Source organism: Lithobates pipiens, unplaced genomic scaffold (genome assembly GCF_037356315.1).
Source record: "Lithobates pipiens isolate NorthernLeopardFrog02 unplaced genomic scaffold, aLitPip1_a1.2 Scaffold_8, whole genome shotgun sequence".
Classification (NCBI taxonomy): Eukaryota; Metazoa; Chordata; class Amphibia; order Anura; family Ranidae; genus Lithobates; species Lithobates pipiens.
Genome location: NW_027507903.1, coordinates 216,220,803 through 216,243,908, shown reverse-complemented (window position 1 = coordinate 216,243,908; position 23,106 = coordinate 216,220,803). Strand labels below are relative to the sequence as shown.

Sequence of the window (23,106 nt, the reverse complement as noted above, 5' to 3'; positions counted from 1 at the left end):
TTCACACCAAGCAATACAAGTCTTCCAGACCTTATGATAAATCTTCCTAGTGACAGCTTTTCTAGAATTCACTAGGGTAGACACTACTAGTCCTGAGATGCCACAGTCCTTCAGCAGCCTGGCTTCAATAACCATGCCATCAAATTTAGAGCCTGTAAATTGGGGTGGAATATAGGTCCTTGACAGTAGATCAGGGCGACGTTGAAGCGCCCATGGCTCGTCTATTTTAAGTCTCACAATCTCCAGGAACCAGGGCCTTCTGGGCCACGCTGGTGACACCAGAATGACTGTAACCCCTCTCTCTGAATCCTGCTCAACAAATGTGGAAGGAGAGGGATTGGAGGGAAACCATAAACCAGGGAGTACTAGCTCCCTTTAACTATCAAAGCATCTGCTCCAATTGCCAGAGGATCCCTTGTTCAGGACACAAATTGCTTTAGCTTGTTGCTGAACCAGGATGCTAATAAGTCGACCTCTGGCCATCCCCAATGCTGGCAAATTTCCTGGATCACCCCTGGGTGTAGGGACAAATTCCCCTGGGCAGATCTGCTGACAGCTGAGATAATCTACCTTCCAGTTCTCTACTCCTGGGATATGGACTGCCGATAGAATCATATCTAGGATCAGACTAAATACTTTAGACTTTGAGCTGGTTTCAAAGCTGACTTTTCAGTATTTGTGATCCAGCCTAAGCTTTTCAAATATTGTGCAATATAATATTATTATATTATAATATTATTATATAATATTGTGCAATATAACTGTGCAAGTTATACTCTGTTATAGAGCCTGTAATGAGTGATCTCTGAGCAGGAGGTTGTCCAGATACCCAAGCACCAGGATCCCTTGGGTCCTTAAAAAGACCCAGTACTGGTGCTAGGACCTTTGTGAACACCCGGAGAGCTGTAGAAAGCCCGAAGGGTAAAGCCACAAACAGAAAATGACGTTCCTCTACAAATCGCAGAAACCTCTGATGAGGCTGAAAGATAGATATGTGTAAATACGCGTCTTTTACATCGATGGAGGCTAAAAAGTCTTCCATCTGGAGCAAGGCTACAACTGAGCGGACAGACTCTATCTGAAAGGACTGGATTAGTAGATACTGGTTCAGGGATCTTGGGTCCAAAAATTGGCCCTTGTGACCCCCTTTGGTTTTTAAACTGTAAAACAGGTTTGCTCTTTCGGATACAGGAACTTATACAATCACTCCTTGATGTCCTAAATGATGTAATGCCTGAAGCAATAAGTCTCTTTTTGGAGGATCTGAGGGAACGCTGGTTCTTCTAAACCTCTGAAGGGGAACCCCCCGCAACTCCAGCTTGTAACTGTGGGATATAATTGAGGTGACCCACTCATCCTAAATTATTCTCCAAATGTCTGCAAAGTGCAGCAGCCTTCCCCCCACTCAATGGAGTGAGGGACGCCTGGTACATTTCTTTACAGCAAGTAGAGAACTCTTCCCTCCGGAAATCTTTTCAATATATTTGTCCAAATGATCACCAAATAAACATTCCCCATGAAAAGGGAAACCTGCCAATAACTTCTTACAAGGAAGCTCGGCTGACCAGTTCTTAAGCCACAAAAGGCTGCGCATATTTACAGACGAGAGAGCCAAACAAGAAACTTGCTGTATTGAATCCTTTAAGGTGCTAATAGCAAAACACGCTCAAGAAATATCTGTCTTATTACAGGCAGATCATCCTCCTGGTTAGGACTATCAGGCCATTTGACTTGATCCTTTACGGACAGGCAGATGCCAATTGCTGCAACAGCTGGATGAATCCTTGGTGATAAAGGGTGAAGCAGCAGCGTTGACTATAGGCACAATACCAGATATGCACAACGGCTCAGATTGCCCAAAAGCCTCTGGTCCTTCAAGGGATATAACAAAAGGGATACAACCAAGTTCATCAGGAACTACTGACATAGGTGTGCCCTTCCCTGTAGTGTTAGCCCCACTCCTATTTTTTGAAGACATTTACTAGCCACAAAAAGAGAATACTTGGGTGTAGTATTAAAACACCTCAGAAGGGAGACCCTTTAATAGGGCTCACCAAGCCCCTATCCAACAATCCTGCTAAGCACCTTAGCCTGCCAAGCAACACTTGGTGACTCATGTGACCTGGGTAAGGAGAAATGAACCGCTGCAAGTGCCTGTTCAGAGACTGCTCTGTGTCCCACAGCTGCCTTCTGGAAGCACCCCATGCTTGGCATATACAGTTAAAATTACCTAGTTGTGCGCCAGAGAATCCGACGCATGCATGTACATGTATGTGCATCGTTCCGTCGAACTGGCGTGGCTGTATTTGCGTATGGCGCAAATCTTCTTACGCCCAGATAAAGGCTATTGCGCATGTGTGGCATAGCCACCAAACAAAGTCCAGAGTCGCTTTTGCAAATACATGTGTGCCATGGCTGCCAAACAAACTGCTAAGTCCAGCGGCGCTTTTGTGAATGCATGTGCGGCATTGGCTGCCAGACAACTGCTGAGCATGGCGACACTCTTGCGAACGCATGTTCACCCTGGTGAACCAAGGTAAAATGGCACACCTTTGTGCGCCATCATACAGGTAAAAAACAGCCAGACACAAGCAAAAAAGGTACAGTTTGCAAACACCCACAGCTAGCCCAAAACTCCACCGTATGGTCAACGCACACAGGTGTCCAGCCCCTAGCTAGCTTGATTGATTGTTACTATCACTGGGACACCCCACAATAATAAGTAAAGGGGTTTTACTTACCCGCAAAAAGTAAAAACCACAATACACAGTTTTTGACAATTTATTAAAAAAGAAAAAAAAAGTGTCCTGCGATGTCTATTAATCTTGAATCACGCCAACCAATGGACCCGAAAAAAAAAAAGATCGCTGACTGCTGTCTCTTGGCTGTGACAGGTGTTATATAGGCAAGGGCGGGGCCACCCGTTGATGTAACCGAGTAATTCCCCCCTTGTGCCGCCAGAGCGGTGCAGGGTCATCCAGTTACATCAGCCGGTGGCCCCGCCCGTGCCTATATAACGCTTGTCACTTTTTTTTCGGGTCCGTCGGGCAGCGTGATTGATGATGGATGTACATCACGGGACACTTTTTTTTTCTTTTTTAATAAGGGAATTGTCAACAACTGTCTTTTGTGGTTTTTACTTTTGGACACTTTTTTGGTGAATGGGTAGGGGTACAATGTACCCCATATCTATTCACATGGGGGGTGGGATCTGGTTGTTAAAGGGGGCTTCCAGATTCTGAGAAGCCTCCCACCTGCAAAGCCTCCACAACCAATGACCAGGGTTGTGGGAACGAGGCCCTTGTTCCCATCAACATGGGGACAAGGTGCTTTGGGGGGGACCCCAAAGCACCCTTCCCATGTTGAGGGCAAGCAGCATGGTATGGTTTAGGAGGGAGGAGTTTCGCTCGTCCCCCCTTTCCTGGCCTGCCAGGCTGCTTGCTCAGTTAAGGGTCTGGTATGGATTTTGGGGGGACCCCACACAATTTTTTAAAATAAAAAAAAATGGTGTGGCGATTCCCTTAAAATCTACACCAGACCCAAAGGGCCTGGTATGGATTTGGAGGGGACCCCATGCTGGTTTATTTTTTTTGGCGTGGAGTTCCCCTTAATATCCATATTAGACCTAAAGGGCATGGTGTGGACTGAGAGGAACCCACGCCGATTTTTTCATAGATTTTTATCTATATTGCTGGAACCCAGCAATACATTAACTTGCATACAAGCCTTTAAAATTAACACTTTTGATTATTCACATTCATGTCCCACAGACTAACGATGTTCACACAGATGTTTTGCCTGTTGGTGTTCTGGTGCGACCCGGGGAGTGTTCGGCTCATCCCTATTGCTTTCTTCTCTTAAATTGATTACCTTCAAATTAAATAAAAATATTTTGCAACTTACTCTTAAGAAAAATGGGAATTTTTTCCCATAAAATCCAACACGGAAAAATTCAGGCTCCAAACGTTGCTGGTCCATTATTTTATCATACAAAGAAGCTTCCATCATCTGGTAAAAAGGAGAACGTTGAGAGCTTTAATACAGAATATTAAATGTATATACAGTATTTATGAATACAACTACAAAAATGCACACTTTACATACTTTCTTTAGTTTGCATCAGAACAATAACACCTACAATAACCCAAATGACAAATATGCATGCTTGAAAATATCCAATAAGCATACGTGTATTAGGGTCTACTGTGTCGTGCCCATCTTTGTGATAAACAGCTATAACAATTGTCTAAAGATTAGACGAGATCTAAACATTTCAACTTTAAAATTCCCTACAATGGAAGCAAGTCAAGTTTATATATTGTTGTTGGGACAACCTAACTATTGCCTAACCTTGTCAAAGTCACCATTAGACAGTGACAGACAAATGAAATTTATGCAACTATCATTTTCTCTGAAGTAAATTAAGCTATTTACACTGAATGATTACCCTCTTAAAATTCAAATTAGAGGATGGATTGCCTTATAATGGCACTGACCATAATTCAACTGAGCCCACAAAGACCATTCAATCATCTCAAGCACACATTTTTTTTTAAAGGAATACACTAAAACAGTGGTCTCCAAACTGCTGCCCGGGAGGCCATATGCAGCCCCTTGCTTGGCTTTATCCAGCCCTTAGGGCACTTTTCCTTCCACTGATATAAGACACTATTTCTCCCACTGACGTAAACAATGAGGCATAGCTCCTGCTACTGACATCAATAACGGGGGATGATTTCTTCCACTGACAACAATGGGACACTATTCCTCCCATTGACATCAAAAATGGGCCACTGTTCCTCCCATTGACACCAATGATAGTGCACTATTCCTTTCCCTAATGCTAAAGATGCACCGTTTACTCCCACTGATGCCAGGACAATTTCAACTCCCAGTGGCCACAGTCTGGCCCCACTAAAGTCTGAAGGGCAGTAAACTGGCACTTTGTTTAAAAACTTTGAAGACACCAGCCCTAGAATTACAAAAATGCCTGGGTCAATTCCCCTCAAGAATGCAGCTGTGTCTTCTGAGTGCAGTGGGCCTGTGTGCACAATCATAAGTTGGGCCCCTTCCTCAAGACTCTACACTATGCCACCTTATGCAATGAGCATATACACACTGGGTGCTTAGCAGCATCCAGTGTGTATACAGCGAGAGCCAGCATTTCTGGCTGCAAATCCAGGCTCAGTCAGAAGTGCTGACCGAATGTAACCTTTCATGTGAGCGGTTACCTGCAATCAGCTATTAATTTGCACCCAAGTAATGGTGTCCCCAATTTTGTAGTGACTGCAGTAAAGTGGTCATCACAAGGGATGCTGCCCTACAATCGGATCCCCTGTTATTTGCATCATTGGTATCCCACAGATCTCACAGCTTCTCACACCCCCTTATAGTAGTCAGAGTCATATGGAGGTAGCTACCCCATGCAATTACCTGCTGCAGTCACCATGCTGTGCTCCCTCAAATGCTTCAGCAGTGCAAGCGTTAAACATGCACCAAGCACCTGCCTTGTCCCCTTCTGACTGGCGGATTCTATCTCTGCTTGGCGTGGCATATCCTTGCTATAGGCTTATCAATTGATATATATAGTGCCACCTGCTGCCAAGTCAGAAAACTGCTATACACATGCCATGTAAACACAGCAGCACTGCTCTACAACTGGAACCTTCCATTCCTGTGCATGAAGCCAACATATGTAGATCTCCTTTGAGCTGCAGCCCCAAGTGACAGGTGTGACTACAGCTTCATGGCAAAGAGCACTTTCCAAAATAAATATTTAATATGTACACCTTGGGTCAGTGTGCTCTGAGTGCACTTAAAACATTTGATTATATAATAGTAAACACTACTGTTACGTTACCCTCATTTTGCTGAGATTCCTGTAGTCATAGTAGTTTTCATACTGTTCAGCAAGTTTCCTGCAGAGTATAATTCCATTCTCCCAGCACTGTGCATAGAAATAAAAAGAAACAAAGGTCCATAAAACCTGTAATCAGTGTGTGAATGTTAGAGACATACACATCATTTTGTATATGCTCTGTATCGCACAAAAGCTAAAAAAAAATTCAAAGAAATAGACTCTCAACTGTTGCTCATATATGAGGTTTTCATTATACAAAATATAAGAGTAATGTTTAGAAAAATAAACCACAGATACCACAGACTGGTAAACCAGTGACTGCTTTCTGCAAAACAAGCAGATCAGAATGTATTATTTGTTATTCTGCAAATGCTAGTTGCGCAGTTGTAATGCCAACGCTCTTCATTCAATACTTGGCTGTCACTAATCAAGAAAAGTATTCAGATCAGGACTTCTGACATTACTCTGACTTTCCCGATTTGTATTCTAGTTCCTCCTTAATGACTAAAAGTATTGAAAGTCAGCATACCAGCCAAGCAACTTGCATCTTCAGGAGAAGACCTTAGGTTTCTTTTAAAGTGGACCATTCCCCCCAAAACTGCACATGGATCTCCACAGACAAAATGACCATAGGAAAGTCCATTGTGGGCGATTTGTTTCCTCCTGTGCAACTACAGTGTAACCAGGACGAAGCTTTGATACTGGCAAAAAAAAAATCAGAGGCAAAGCAGGCAATCAATTGGTAATGTGGAACTTGCAAAAAAGGGGAAGCGGTACTAGTGTTGTGTATGGTATGAATGGCTATGATACATGGCAGGGATAAGAATTTGGGTTGTTGCATCTAAGCCTAGAACTTGTAGGTGCAGTGTATGAACCTTACTGCTGAGCCTCTTACTGAAATGTCTCTGTTGGCACAAATCATTCTACTGCCACAATATACATTTGAGGCCAGTGCAAGAATAGTAATTTCCACCTTAATTATACAGGCCACATCTGACACACTGTAAAAATGGACAAAGAAACAGACGTAGATATAGAAATTGGGTGAAAATCTAAATCTGGCCACAATCTGGTCTACAATCTTTACTAGCTTTACCCATATATGGGAATAGCGAAATCCGATGAGGATGGAAATTAGTTGATAGATGTCTTTTAAAAGCTATGCAAAATCACTAAAATTCACCAAGCCCCAATTAAACGTGCTCTTAACTAAAACAACATTAGTTACCCCTATTATACAAAAGGATGCTGGTATGAAATGGGTACCGTTTGTGTTGCAGTCCCGATTAGTACATACACCACAACTATCTATAGCCCATGGGACTTTTATCAAGTCACAACACCAAGGTAAAATATAAGAAAATTTACTACATGAAAAATTACATACAGTATATTATAAAATACATATTACATATGTATACCAACAGTAAAAAATCATCAAATGGCATTCAAAAACCTTCAAGTCTGAAAAGACCTGACATCAACATATGACAACTTGCTTAAAATCGTACTTAAATTCTCTATGCATTTTGCAAGGGATATCTGAAGATAAAAAGCACATGAGAGGTTAAAAGGTATAACCAGGGGATGGATGGGCTGCGCATCACCTAAAGCTTCCGGTTCCTGAGACTTTGAGACCTGAGTTTTTGCATCTTGGCCAGGACCCCTGTGACCTCGTCAGGCAGCGGCGTGTGTGCAGGGGTTTGGCATTGCACTCACTGTGAGACTTGAAATCTGGTGTGACATGGCTACCTGGTGGCCCTGTCCCATCCCTGGCCTGTATGTCATTTTCATCGGCTGTGTCATTTGGGCGATGGCACTTGTTGCCTACCCCCTCTGACAGGAGCCTATTGCCTGATTTCTGCCATGGTGATGCTAGAGGGGCAGGGTTGTCAAGCACCTGGCTTTATTAGCCCAGGGCTTGAATAAGTTGCTTTCCATCTGCAGTTGGGAGTGGATGGTGCAGGTGTGGCTCAAGCCTTGATCACAGATCTCCATTAGGTATGGTCTTTTTTCATTTGTTATCTATTTGGGCACTTTTCATTTGTTTTGTATTGGATTTCTGAGCTTTTTTACCTCAAAATGTCTTCATCCATATGTGTGCATGCTTTCTATCTTCAGATATCCCTGTGAGCTTCTCCTGAGGAAGCAAGTTTTTATCTTGCGAAAAGCATAGAGAATTTAACCCCAGACCTTCTTGATTGATGGACAACATGAGCTCAGTTGTCATATATTGATGTCAGGTCTTCTCAGACTTGAAGGTTTTTGAATGCAATTTGATGTTTTTCACTGTTGGTATACATGTATAATGATATGTGTTTTATAATATATGTATTTTTTCATGTAATAAATTCTTATATTTTACCTTGGTGTTGTGACTTGATAAAAGTGCCACAGGCTATAGATAGTTGCGGTGTAAACATTAGTTACCCCCTCCTTGCGTATCCAAAGAAATGGTTATACCAGACATTCATTTTCCAATACCCAGTGGCAGCACCTGCTACTTTTACACAATTGTAACAAATGTGCTTTATGATGAAACTGTGATAGAGAGTGAAATGTAAAAGCAAGGGAAAAAGTGAAATGAAAAAGCGTTTATGCCATGCTTTTCCTACACTGTAAAGGCACATTGAGCAGATCATTTCCTGTGTATGGGGTAACATGGTATAATAAATCTAAACAATGTTAAGAACAAAACACAAGACATTAGCTGACTTACTTTCCCGCGGTCAAAATTTTGGATGATGGTCATATGAAGGTACTCTTTTCTTTGCCATTCTGTTTGCATTGGGTAGCTTAGAAACTCTCTAAGTGGTCGGTCAGACCATTCCAGTAACTCATCATACAGTAAAAGAGTGTAGGCAGCCTCTGCAGAGCACACAAAAGTACAATTAAACAGCAGACTATGAAAGGAGCATACATTAACTATTTTCGTTCTTTATAGAGGAGCTGACACCTTTATCAACAGAACTTTTAGGCTGGCTTCACACCCCTACGGTGCAGTGATGCATAGGTTAGCACACAGCAACAGCCCACACATGTGAATGGGGCCAGAAAAGACTGGTCCTACAAGGGGCTGACAATCTAATGTCTGTAACCAAAGTCATGAACACATTGAGGAGGAGGAATTCAATAATGCTGCTGCGCCACTTTTTTGGCATTAATCCCTTTAGTTAATGTATTGCGCCAAATTCATTTAGCATTTGCGACACTTTTGGTTTTGGCAGCGACTAATGCAGCAAATTCAGGTAGTTCTTACATGTCATATTTTTACATTGTGTCACAATGGATGTGCCGCTTTTATATTGTGTTGCATTAAATGCACCAAAAGTAAAATTGGAGCCAAGACCAACTCTCTTTAGGCATACAATACTGAGAGAAAAGCGGTCTCCGATTTTGCAAAAGTGTGCATTCTAAAAGTATCACAGCATAAACCAAATGCAAGTACAAGTTCTAGACAGGTAGGTGAATTTGGCGCATTAGTCATCACTTTTTCAACTCACGAGACACTTTCACAAAATGTATCTTCACAAGTCTTTATGAATCACAGAAATTATTGCAAATATGGATGGTAGCCACCTAACCTATCAGTATGTTTTTAGGTTGTGGAATGAATTTGAAACAACCAGGAAAACCTATACTAACACAATTGGTACATACAATCTCCATGCAGATATATAGCATGCTTGCTGAGAACTTCAGCTGAGAACTTCTGATCCTGGATAAATATTTACTAAAACATCATATACTGCCGAGATCAAAACTGTAGATATGGTGGCTGCATTTTTGTTTGTTTAGCTTTTTGCTTTATTTTCACCTAATGAATTTACTAGTAACAAATTCTATGCCCTAGAGCAGGGGTCTCCAAACTTTTCAACACGAGGGTCACATAGTAGATTTTACAAATATTCGGGCGCCAAAAAGAAAATCAGTAAATCTATGTATAAATGTATACAGTAAATGAAGGAATACAATTTAAATAAATGAATATATTTTACATGGATCATTTTTGTAATCAGTCTCCCCATCAGAGTCTCCCCATCATTAGTGTCACCAGCAGAGTTTCCCCATCATTAGTGTCTCCAGCAGAGTTTCCCCATCATCAGTGTCCCCCATCATCAGTTTCCCCAGCAGAGTCTCCCCATCATCAGTGTCCCCAGCAGAGTCTCCCCATCATCAGTGTCCCCAGCAGAGTCTCCCCATCATCAGTGTCCCCAGCAGAGTGTCCCCCATCAGAGTCATCATCATCAGTGTTCCCCATCAGAGTCATCATCATCAGTGTTCCCCATCAGAGTCATCATCATCGGTGTCCCCCATCAGAATCTCCTCATCGGTGTACCCCATCAGAGTCTCCTCATCATCAGTGTCCCCCATCAGAAGTTCCCTATCATCTCTGACCCCAGCAGAGTCTCCTCATCATCAGTGTCTCCCAGAGTCTCCCCATCATCCGTGTCCCCAGCAGAGTCTCCCCAGCATCAGTGTCCCCAGCAAAGTCTCCCCATCACTAGTGTCCCTAGCAAAGTCTCCCCATCATCAGTGTCCCCCATCAGAGTCTCCCCATCATCAGTGTCTCCTAGTCATCAGTGTCTCCTAGTCATCAGTGTCCCCAGCAGAATCTCCTGTACATGTATATCGGTAGCAGGTTTATGCCCATTTGCCTCTTGCCACACTACGAGTAGACTTCAGCTCTCCTGCACCTCCCGACTCCCACCTGCTGCTACACGTGCAGGCTGTAAGCGGAAGGATCTCTAAAACAAACAACGGGTGGGAAGTCAGGAGGTGCCCTGCTGATGACGTCACTGGTTGCTAAGACGTTGGCTGCCCAAGCAACCAATCTCAGCAAAAGCATGGCAGCACAGGTGTGGGGGGAGCGGCTTTGTTTCCAGGACCTGCCAGACATACTGCCCATAACAGAAGCTGCTTTTAAAAGGCAGTAGATCAGCAATTCTCTTTTGGCTGGGTGAGTCTGGGTGAGCTGCGGGCCGGACAAAACACACAAGCAGGCCGGATGTGGCCCGGGGTTTGGTTTGGGCTGGGGTTTTGAGAGACCTGCCCTAGAGTGACAATAATCACTCATTGAAAAAGTGAAAAAGTGAAAATCTTTGTGGACGAAATCTTGAGCCTGCTGTTCCCATTGCTTCATTTTATCAATTAACAAGCACTTGTTTTACCTTTTCCAAAATGTGAGTGTAAATCTTTCATTTTTAATAATACATTTTGTGTTTTTTTTTTTTATTCCTTTTTGTCCCTATGTTTGAATCCACATGATGTTTTATATATCTTGGAGCGTCCCTTCTTGTTGACCGGTGGTCCTTGTGAGAAGATTATTTTATCCAATTGTATCCATGTCTATATTCATCCAACTACTATCCATCTACTATTTTTGGTAAAGAATCGCCAACAAGTCTTTTTTAATTCTTTATTTATATAAAGGGTGGTAGAAAATACATAATTACATAGTGTTTTCAAAAATTACAATATATTTTTATACTTCATTGCGTTTTATATTTGCTTAGAGTTCCTCAATCTTTACATAGACATTCACAATTTATACCCTTAACGTTTACCTGAATTGAGATCTAAATACCACAAAGCTTATTCCCAGGTTCTCATTCCTTACCTAAAACTCTAATCCTCCCTTTAATTCCTTTTACTAAATACCCCAAACCCCACTAAACAAACAAAAAAATTGTAATTAAATTCCTGTATTTGTGTACATATTGACAAATTCAATGCTAAATAAATGATATTCCAGCGCTGGGTTGAAGTAAAGGTTAAGGTCTCTTTCCCACTTACTAATGGTTGGCATCACAAACTCCTCCAACGGAGTATTTAAAAGTATGTACATCTTAGAGATCAGCCCGGGAAGGGGTTCTTTCTCCTCACAATATAATTCAAATGCAGTAAGTTGACGTCGGTAATTTGTTGATGGTCCCAAGGATCCTAAAAAATTACGGAGTTGTAGTGCTTGCCAGAGGTATACCCTGCTGGTTGCATTAATGCTGCAATTGTTGGCCAAGCCTCCTGTTGCAAGAAGTGTGATGCTTGAAAGCATCCCTTCTCTTCCAATTTATTAAAGGCTCCCTTTTCCATTCCTGGCTGAAAACTGGGATTTCCCAGTATAGGGTACAAAGGTGATTGGATCGAGGAATATCTAGGATCACGACAGATCTTAGTACAAATTCGCAAAGTAGGACCTATAATAGAATGTTTTGTAAGGGAGAGCGGTAACACCGCTTAACACCAAGGTGCTCTACGCAGGGGTACAGGACTCAGCTGTTGTTCCATGTCTATCCATTGCTTAAATTCCGCATGTCTATACCAGTCCAATACCCTCCCTAAATGGGCTGCTTGATAATACTTAAATACATCAGGGATAGCTAATCCCCCATAGCACTTGGGTATCGTCAAAAGTCCTCTACTAATCCTAGGTCATTCCTTCTCCCATATAAATTTTGTAAAAAGTACTTATCTGCCGAAAGAAAACTACTGGGATAACAACGGGTAATGCATACATTTTAATGCTATGACAGTCGCCAAACCACGAATGTAATCCGTGTTGCCACTCATCTAATAAGGATCATACTGAATTATATACAGGTAAAAAATTTACTGAAAAAGTATTTTCTATGTTTGATGGTATATATGTACCCAAATAACTCAGTGAGGCAGATACCCAGTTAAAGTTGAAATTTGGTTGTATAGCCTTTCGTATTAAAGGAGGCAATCGCAACCCCAACGTTCTGATTTAGCGTAATTAATTTTTAAATTTGATAAAAAGCCATCGTTTTCAAATTCCTTCATAAGGTTAGGCAGTGAGACAAGTGGATTTGACATGGAAAACAGCAAGTCGGCTGTGTAAGCTGAGACTTTATAGTTATCTCCTAGGCATAACCCATGGGATGTCCGGGTTTTGGCGGATCTTTCTTAAGTAAAAGTTCTAATGTAAGAGTGAACAATAGTGGCAACAAGGGGCATCCCCGGCACATGCTATTTGTGATCTTAAAGGGTTTTGAAAATACTCCATTTACTTTAACTGATGCCTGTGGTGTAGCGTAAACTCCAGATATCCATTGGATCATACAGTCTTCCCACACCCCTATGCTTAAGAGACTCAAACATAAAATTCCAATTTATTCTATCAAATGCTTTTTCTGCATCTGTACTCAAAAAAACACAGGGAGTATTTGTTTATTAGTATATTGGACTAAATTAAGTACATTAATGGTATTATCCCTCACGTCATGGGTCGGGATAAACCCTACTTGATATAGATCCACTACAAGTCAGTTTGATTCATAGGGCGTATGTGCTACTGAATCCATACTTTCCAGTAAGCCTCAGTGTTATTGGTGGCAGTGCTTCATCTCCCCTTTTCCTGCACGTTCAGCGGTGACTTAAAAATTACCATTTGGGGTGTCAAGATACAGAAGTTTTGGACATTTCCATTTTATCAAACACTCTCTCACTCAGTGGACTTTTTCCTTTATTGATTTTTTTCTATTATTGCTTGATATCACCGCATGTTATATGTATAGTATACATTAGTTTAATCACCTGATTACTTTGAATTTATATGTATGGTATACATTGGTTTAATCACCTGATAGCATTATTTAAATGCTGCACATGTATATTGTTATGTTGATATCTTCACAATTACCGTATTCTAACTTTGATGCATTTAAATGTGTATCAGGTTATCTATGTACTTTAGATGACCCACCAGATCGCTGCACCAAAATTTTTCCACTTTTATTCTTCGCAATTGTAATTTTTGGTGCTGGCAGCTTTCCTCCCTCTTTTTTTTGACAGTGCGGAATTTAGCACATTTTTTTTCACTGAATACTCACTCATTGTATCTTTAGAGAAACTGCACTGTCACCCTTGGACAGTGTGTGGAACTAGAGAGTCCCTTTACTCTCTCATCCACATAACAGAGGGGAAATGTTCTGTAGTCCACAGAGAGACATAGGCAGGGCTAATAACATTCCAAATAGATAAATCTTGCAGCAGAGTATACTGGAAGTTTTCAACTCTTCAGATTACTAGCAGGATGAACAGGTATGTTTGTCACTTATGGATTTAAACAAGTTGATTTCTTGTATATTTAAAAGGCCAAAAATAAGCAGATAAAAGATTTTGTTAGGTTTTTTTACATTAACTTTAAAGTGAAGGAAAACATATTGACAAATTATTGAGGTTCCCATTGCCAACACCTTCTTCTGAAACACAAAGTTTGTCCACATCCCAGTCACTGACCATGGAACAAGTATGCAGTTTACAGGGTCCAACTTTACTCTGACTTTCTAGCTACATACTTTTTCCAAGTCAATGGCTCAGAAAGTACTGATGCCAGACAGCCAGGGAACTAGTATTCTTAGAAGGTTAGCAACTGCATACCCTATATTTTTCAACTACAGGTTTCTTCTAAGAGCAAAGTACTATTGAACTGGACAATGCGTTTCGGGCATAAAACGTGTTGTCGTGGAGACAGCATAACTGCACATCCTGTTTCCGGTTCAGCTTGCATTTATGGAGGTTGATGCATTGGGGAGTTGATGAAAACATGTCCGGCAAGTAACTTCCAGTGACTAGCCAATCCACAGGATAGACCCAGAACAACAATGGCTTCTGGGTCCAGGTACTCTGTTCCCCACTTTGACATCCTGCACCATTAATACATTATAAATTATATTCTAAATATTATACATTCTAAATATAAACAATACTTTTTGTGTGATATCAGTTCACATACACAATAATTGCAGCTATATTATTTGGTCATCTTCTAGTATTTGTCACTTATTTATTAGTTCATATCAGCACTTTAGTACACCAACACTGGCTTATGGGATCGGCCGCTGCCTTTTAACAGACCATCAGTTCACTAGCCTAGTAACCTTTTGGGCTATGTAAGCAGTTTCCTCCAGGATGTTTTCTTATATATGGCTAATATGATGCACTTTCTGAACATCCTTGACATTTCTACTCCTACTCCTTACAAGAAACATTTGGTGTAGCAGAGTAAATAGAGTTTCTACAGACCTACTACCATTTACTACCACGACCATTTAGCACAACACCATATTTTATGTGATTACTCCTAAGAGCTTGTCATTTTAAATTTGGAACATGACTTTTCGCTCATCACTCGTGATGTTTTGTCTGTGTAGCTGCCGGGGACAATAAGTTATTGTGGTCTTCTTTTATTTACAATAGGACTTGCTGCTATGGGTAAGCGTACCTGAATATTATGTTATATGGTGTAACACCTTAAAACTTATTACTGGCCAGGCAATACACTTCAGGGTATAGTCCACACAACATTAATCATTTATTCACATAACCAGAACCCTTCAACAATCACTAAACTCCAGCTTGCATATTTGATCATCTCACATAAGACTGTTCTAAATACAAAATGCTTGAGGTTGACTAAAGCAAACAAAGCCTCACCCATATTATTTAATACTTATATTATGAAGAGTTAAGAAGTTCATATTTTACCTGTGTAATTCTGTGCTTTCATGTGCAGGTCATAAAGTTTGTGAATATACCGTATATACATTTCTTCTTTGTTCAACTCCGTTTTATAAAAATTCTGTAAAGAAATAGGATTTCATTTAGTTATATTTCTTAGAAAACCAGAATTTCTGGCAGCATTGCAGATATTTTTATTAAGTGGTACTATTTTTTAAACACAATTTCCAGCAACATTTTTCAAACATTCATCAAAAAGGACCGGCAGCTTTATGTGATAATTTTCTGAAAGATATAGGCAGCATCTTAACATACTACACCTTACCAGTGAGAAACTCTGTGCTACAGAACTGCAATTGTACATTTTAAAATGACAGGTTGGTGTATGGGCTATTCTGGCCAGTTTATCCGCATCAGCTGTGGAAGGTTTATCCCCCTTCCTGACCAGGCCATTTTGTACTATATTGAACTGCATTGCTTTAACTGACAATTGCGACACTGTACCCAAATAAAATTGATGTCATTTATTCCCACAAAAAGAGCTTTCTTTTGGTGGTATTTGATCACCTCTGTGGTTTTAATTTTTTGTAATATAAACAAAAAAGGCAGACAATTTTGAAAAAAAATATTTTTTGCTTTCTGCTATAAAACATATTGTCAGAACATTTGAGGTTAAATGACTTTATATTCATATGTATATTTTCATGGAGGCTTTGAGCAAACCCAAAGCCATCTTGTATCTCTTTTTAAAGTTTAAATTAAGTTCATAGCTAAATGAATAGGCATTGTTGCAAAAGTTGTTTTATGTCTTACAAAGAGTCTGTAAATCTGGTTATGCCATCTCCCAGGTTATAATTCAAAGGTTTGAACACTTGGTAAAATAAACCAGATAAGGGGAGATTCCATAGATGTTTATAGTTTAGGGAATCTTATTTCAAATGAGTTTACAAACCTAAATAATATTTTCAGAATAAGTAACAGAAACCAGAGGGCTTATTCACAATTCCTATTGTATTATGTATTTTAAATAAGTTTTTTCTTTTATAATATGTTTACAGTGTATCTGTATTAATTAGACACATATAAACCCATGTAATACATATACACACACACACACATATATATATATATATATATATATATATATGAGAAAAGTCACAAGTGTGAGATCCTAATTGTATTGGCATGAAAGTATTAGAAGCTATATTTGTGAGGTTGTAATTCAAAGTATGACTTCACTTTCATGGTATTTACAACCCAACTAATGATGTGGGTAACTTTCTCAACCCATATATTTAAGCTAACACCAGGGTGTCTGGGAATATTGACACTTGATTGTCAACCATTAGACAACTAATGGTGTTTTGCTAAGCCAAGATCAGAAGGTTATGTCAATAACATTAAAAGTAATTTCTAATCCAATACTGCCACTAAGAGGCTGAAATTGGTAATTATTCAAAATGGCGTTGGACATGGTTGTCATGGTGACGTGGAAACTCCATTCTCATATGACATCATCAATCACAGTAATGAGACATACACACCCACTTTTGGGTGAGATAAAAAGGTGTTACTCATAGGAGAGAGGAAGCTAAACCTAAATCAAAGATTTGCATATTTTCATAATTACAAATTTTTTTTATTATTTCAGTATAAACAGTGACAACATCTGGTTTAAAAAAAAAAAAAACACATTTCTTTATCAATTTAGGCCAATATGTATTCTGCTACATGTTTTTGGCAAAAAATCGCAATAAGAGTATATTGATTGGTTTGCACAAAAGTTTTAGAGTCTACAAACTATGGAATAGATTTATGGTCTTTTTAATTTTTTTACTAGTAATTGTGGCAATTAGCAATTCATTGCAGGACTGCGACCTTGTGGTGGACAAATCTGACACTAAGTGACACTTTTTGGGGACCAGCAACACTAATACAGTGAGCAGTGCTTAAAAAAAAAAAAAGTCACTGTTCTAATGACACCGGCAGGGAAGGGGTTAACTCCAGGGGTAATTAAAGGGTTAAAGGTGTTCCCTGGGAGTGTTTTCTTACTGTGTGGGGGATGGTTGAACTGTAGGAAGAGAGATCAGTGTTCCTGCTCGGCAGAAACACAAGATTTATGTCTTCCTTGCTAGCAGAATGGTGATCTGCCTTGTTTACATAGGCAGACTGCTATTCTTGGAATGATAACCATGTTTTCAGCCGACATCGGGGCCACAGCGGGAGCAGAGCTCCAGCAGTGCGCATGTGCACCCCAGAGCCAAAGAAAAGAATCAGGTACAGGTATGTGATTTTGCGCTTAAGGGCCGACCTGCCGCAGTATATGTACGTGGGGCGGTCCTTAAGCGGTTAAAACATAGCTCTGCTTACTAATGCATGATTCCTGGGACACACAAAGCCTGTGATTGCACAGTTAAAATGCATAGCGCCAATCAGAGATGGCTCTGTACCTTGTGATTGCTGTGATAGTTAATGACAGCGATCACAAAGTTGAACACTACTACTGTTAACATTTCAGAACATCTCTGTTCCTCTCACGTGAGTATCGAAGACACGAGTTATATAGACCACTGAGCATTTTATGACATGGGCTTGTCATTTCAAAGAAAAAGATCACTGAAGGTATAGTTAGGTCTGACATGTGAATGCAACATTAAGGGCCTCTATCTGCTCATTTTACCTTAAAAATGGGCAGTCTGCCAAGAATCACAAGATTCTTTAGCAGTGGAACTTAAGCATAAACATTGTAACAATTTGTCCTTAAGAGCAAAGGAATACACTTTGGTGTATAAATGAGAGAAGTTTACCACTTAAAACACTGAACCTATTTCTGACATTTGTTGGTTTCAAGCTAAAATCATTTTTTTTTTGCTAGAAATTACTTAGATTACGTGTGTGTGTGTGTGTGTGTGTGTGTGTGTGTGTGTGTGTGTGTGTGTGTGTGTGTGTGTGTGTGTGTGTGTGTGTGTGTGTGTGTGTGTGTGTGTGTGTGTGTGTGTGTGTGTGTGTGTGTGTGTGTTTTTTTTTTTTTTTTTTTTAGTAGAGGCCCCAGAGAATAAAGTGGTGGTTGTTGCAATATTTTAAGGTACACTGTATTTGTGCAGCAGTCGTTCAAATGCATTTTTTTGAAAAAAAAATGACACTTTAATGAATAAAAAAAAAAACTAACCAGTAAAGTTAGCCCAATTTTTTTTTTTTTTTTTTTTTGTAGAATGTGAATGATTTTACACTGCAAGAATCGTGACCTTTATTTTAAGCAAAAAAACGTGATTCTCATTTTGGCCAGAATCGTGCAGCTATACAGATATATTTATTTTATCTTTGGAGGAAAACAAGCTTGTGGTTATTTATTTTACATATGGATGATCTTCTGTGAAAGAGAATTTATTATTTCCATTGCCGTACTGAAGATTTTCAAGTTTAGGCTCCCTCACATAGCCATGAGATATACTCACATATTATAGTCGGATGGGAACATAGATCTACCAGCAAACTGCTCCTAATAACACAAAGTTTTATTTTTTTTTTATCCTCAAAATCGTACCACATCTTAGGGCTGCAACAGCCATGCTAGTTAGGAATACAGTGGTATAGCACTTAAAGAAAAATTTATTTGTTCGCCTAACATTCTGTAGTAGATGCACAAGTTTGCTAGCAAACGGCTATTGGAAACATTTTGCTTTACCGCAACTGGTCAAACAATGGCAATACAATATGACCGAATTTCCTACTTAATATCATGAAGCAGCTATTGTATACATTTATCTCTAAAAGTATTCACATTAAAAAAGTGTTCATTGTATGAACCAAAGGAAATGATAAAAAAGAAGATGATAAAAATCACCAGTTTTGTAATTCTTGAAAAGTGTTCTTTGGTAATAACATGCTGACTTAAGCATTTAAAAGAAGACCTTAAGGTCTTATTGTAACTGTTTTTCGACAGGTAACTATATCAAGCCTCAATCAGCTGTCAAGTACTACCGTTGCCACCACAATTGCTGCTAGCATCTTACGATTCTAGATAAGTTCACACCTTAAACTTTTTAGCAGATTTGGAAATGGAGCAGCATACGCTGCATATTAAGGACCTTCAGCTTTCAATTTTCTGCTCACACATAATTACATGGGCTACAATTACAATCTAGACAGGCTTGAGCTTTTCCCTTACCTGCAAGAAACACTCATTTTGAATCCTTACTGCGTGAATAAATTTGTACTGCAACTATTGTGTTTGTTTTAATGAGGAAATAAACTGCACGTTAAGAAATAAATGAAAAAACATTTTCATTAAGACATCATTGCTGGCAAACTATTGACCAATTTTAAGTAATGTTTCTTACCAATAGACTAACAGTGCACCCAATCTTCTTCCCATCTACTTCCCCTATCTTCATGCAGTCCCTGCAAATGCAAAAGCAAATTATTAATCTTCACAGAAAAATGAAGGGGAATATTATGATTTTACCATTTCTAAAAATATAAAATGATTACTAATAAGAAGGAAGACATTTATGGTGAGCTTACATATTCCAGCTATTAGTAAGTCTATAAATGGAAACAGGAAGTTCTGATAATCCCGAGGTACTATATTTCAAAGATAAATAGTGCAATTTCACCATCAGGAAGTGTTTACTAAAAATAGAAAGAACACAGAATCACCTGCTTCCACTAAACCATTGCCCACCTTTTCCAAGAAAAGAAGAATGCATATGCATTCAATCACCGGTAAATCTGTAGGACTGCTAAAATAAGCAGAAACTTTACTTACAAAAGAAGTGATTACAACTGGAAACATGTTTAAAGATGAACACTAAAGCATTGTGTTTCATTCAGTTGATGCTAGGTATAAACACCTTTTTATTACATTTGTTGTAGGGATTTTTTTAAATTGAATATCCATCAATGTTTAAGTATGTTCCAAGGAAGTCTAAATACAGGATATTTTTTACTAGTAAAGAACCCATAAATCCCCAAAAATCTTGTACTCGCAACTGATAGGGCAGGTGTTGGTAGAGAACCATTATCTTTCTGGAAAATGGCAAGCTAGTATATGGCATTTAAATTTAAGGTATCAAGGGCCCTAAGACCTCCAGATTTAAATCTTGGAAGCCTATAGGCACAGGTAATCTGGCACTTGAAATCCCACCACACCACATCCCTGTGACATTGCTTAAAGTGTAAGTTCACCTTTACAGAAAAATCTGTAAGGTGAACTTAAACAGAACCCCCACCTACCCAGTCCTGACCCGCATGGCAGCAGTCGCCCGTTCTGAGCCCCAGAATAGCTGCCTCACAGCTCCGGGGCTTAGACATTCTCTCAACTTTCTCACTTCTTCCCTGCTGATAGAACAGGCTACACGGGTTCTGATTGGTCGCACCACCCATGTGATGACGCCGACCAATTAGAATGTCCCTAAACATACCCCCTGATGGGGTATGTTTAGGAGATTAACCTCCAGGGATTTCTAAGCCCCAGAGCTGTGAGGCGGCTATACCAGGGCTCAGAGCGGGCAATAGCTGCTATGCAGGTCAGCGGGACTGGGGGGGACCGAGTTGAGGGTCCTTTATAAGTTCACCCAACAGATTTTTCTGTAAAGGTGAACTTACACTTTAAAGGACTTTTCCCAATCTCTTCACACAGCATGCACGCAAAAACTTTTTTATTTATTTAATCAAATTTACATTTGTACTGCAAATTTATTATAAATGTTTATATAGTGCTGACAATAGTGCTGACAGTTTACCCATCACATATATCATACATTCACATCAATCCCTGTCCTCAAAATGCTTGCGTTTGGCTGAAGTAAAAGTCGGTGTCACACTGACTTGGTTCCATTTCCGGCAATAGCCGCCGATTTGGCATGCGATTTGACAGCACCTAGAGGCGATTCAGTTCACATTGTGCGCTATACAAGTATTTCATTCATTCATTCATTCATGTCAAATCGCATGCCAAATCGGCCCAATGTGAACATGGGCTTATTCTAAGGTTCCTATATGTACTAGGGGCAATTTAGACAGAAGCTAATTAACCTACCAGCATGTTTTGGAGTGTGGAATTACCAGGAGGAAACCCACGCAAGCACAGGGAGAACATGCAAACTCCATGCACAAAACCTTTTGAATGCAGAAATGTGTCCGAAGCAACAGGCGATTTCCCCAGACCAATTTTTTTATATTTTACAACTTGCCGTTAATTTAAATAAAACAAAATAATAAAGACTTTTTTCTGAAGAAAAAAATACCTTTTTGGCAATACGGTTTTTGCAGACATTGTTTTATTTCTTTGCAATCTATATACAAATACACTACAAATAGATGTCATAAATGTTTTTTCATAATTTGAACAGTGTTCATTTGAAAACTAGTGATACTATCAAAAAAGTGTATATTATAATCTATAATTTGTCCAATGTATAAATTACCCTAATATTATGTTCCAAGCAGAGACCACTGCAAAAAGTATTTATTAATGGAAAAGGGTTTTAAATTTTTTTTTTTAATGCGTTGTTACAAAAAAATCTAAGTTAGTGAAAACTAAAAGGAAAGTATAGTTTAAAAAAAATCAGGGAAAAATTTATGGCCAGAGGAAAAAGGGTAGATAGGAGTTTAAACAGGTAATCCTTACCAAGTTCCTTTAATTGCCAATTCATACAGAGTAAAATAGTAATTTAAAGGATAGGTTCACCTTTAGTAACATGCTACATGTTATCCCCATATTTAGGATGTGACGTGTTACTATTTAGCATACGCCTGTGAAAGCGGATGGGGGGGTTCTTCTCACCACTCCCGTTGTCACATTGTCAGGGCTGGGCTCAGCCCTTCCTTCTCTGAGCTGGCCGCTCAGCTGTCGGCTCATTAGTCCTGCCTACTTAAGCTGTCCAGTTCAGAGAAGCTCTGCCTTCACCTTGGCCATCATCACAAGTAACATCTCCTGTGTTCCTGTTTAAAGACTGGCTTTGCTAGCACCCCTTCTGGCTCCGGATCCTGCTTGCTGTTCCACTACTTTGATCCCTGACTTCTGGCCTGGCTGACTATCCATTTCAGTTACTAAAAACTTTGGCTATTTTTTGACTACATTTGTTCTTTTTTATTTTATTATTAAACACTATCTTCACTTGTACTTCTGTCTCAGTCTGATTTCATGGTTTCTGACACACATTTTGAAAACAGCATGGCTGTGCAGGCAGAGGGATCTGTAAATTAATATTAACTTACATTACTGTGCATTACTAACTTACTAACTGAAGTCACTGACATATCAGCATGGATGTCGCACAACTTCCTTAAACTAAATCTCTCTAAAACTGAGCTGGTAATATTCCCCCCTCCATGACTCTTCCATCAAAATCAAAAATGCAATCATCAATCCCTCCCCTCATGCCAGGGTACTAGGTGTAATCCTAGGCTCGGACCTGTCCTTTCAGCCCCAAATCCAATCGTTGTCAAAAGCTTGTAGACTTCACTTTTGTAACATCTCTAAAATATGCCCCTTCTAACAATTAAAACCACCAAGCTCCTCATTCTCTCTCTCGCCTTGACTATTGCAACTCCCTTCTCATTGGCCTAACTCTCCATAGGCTATCCCCTCTTTGGTCTATTATGAATGCTGTTGCCAGACCTATCCACTTTACCAACCACTCAATGTTTGCCACCCTTCTTTGCCAATCCCTACACTGGCTCCCCATCGCCCAGCGAATTAAATTCAAAATACTAACAACAACATACAAAGCCATTCACAACTCTGCTCCGATCTACAT

At 39.7% G+C, this 23,106-nt stretch overlaps 1 protein-coding gene across 2 annotated transcripts in view; it reads right to left on the bottom strand.

Annotated features, from left to right (window-relative positions):
- DOCK4 (dedicator of cytokinesis 4) overlaps nt 1–23,106 on the bottom strand; it is a 490,280-nt gene that overhangs the window by 90,071 nt on the left and 377,103 nt on the right. For both annotated transcript variants that reach the window (XM_077469314.1, XM_077469315.1), the window contains 5 exons: nt 19,684–19,744; nt 15,371–15,464; nt 8,580–8,728; nt 5,861–5,947; nt 3,904–4,008 (listed from right to left, as the gene is read on the bottom strand). In XM_077469314.1, coding sequence (XP_077325440.1) covers nt 3,904–4,008; nt 5,861–5,947; nt 8,580–8,728; nt 15,371–15,464; nt 19,684–19,744 — 496 coding nt within the window. The remainder of the gene's footprint in view (nt 1–3,903; nt 4,009–5,860; nt 5,948–8,579; nt 8,729–15,370; nt 15,465–19,683; nt 19,745–23,106) is intronic.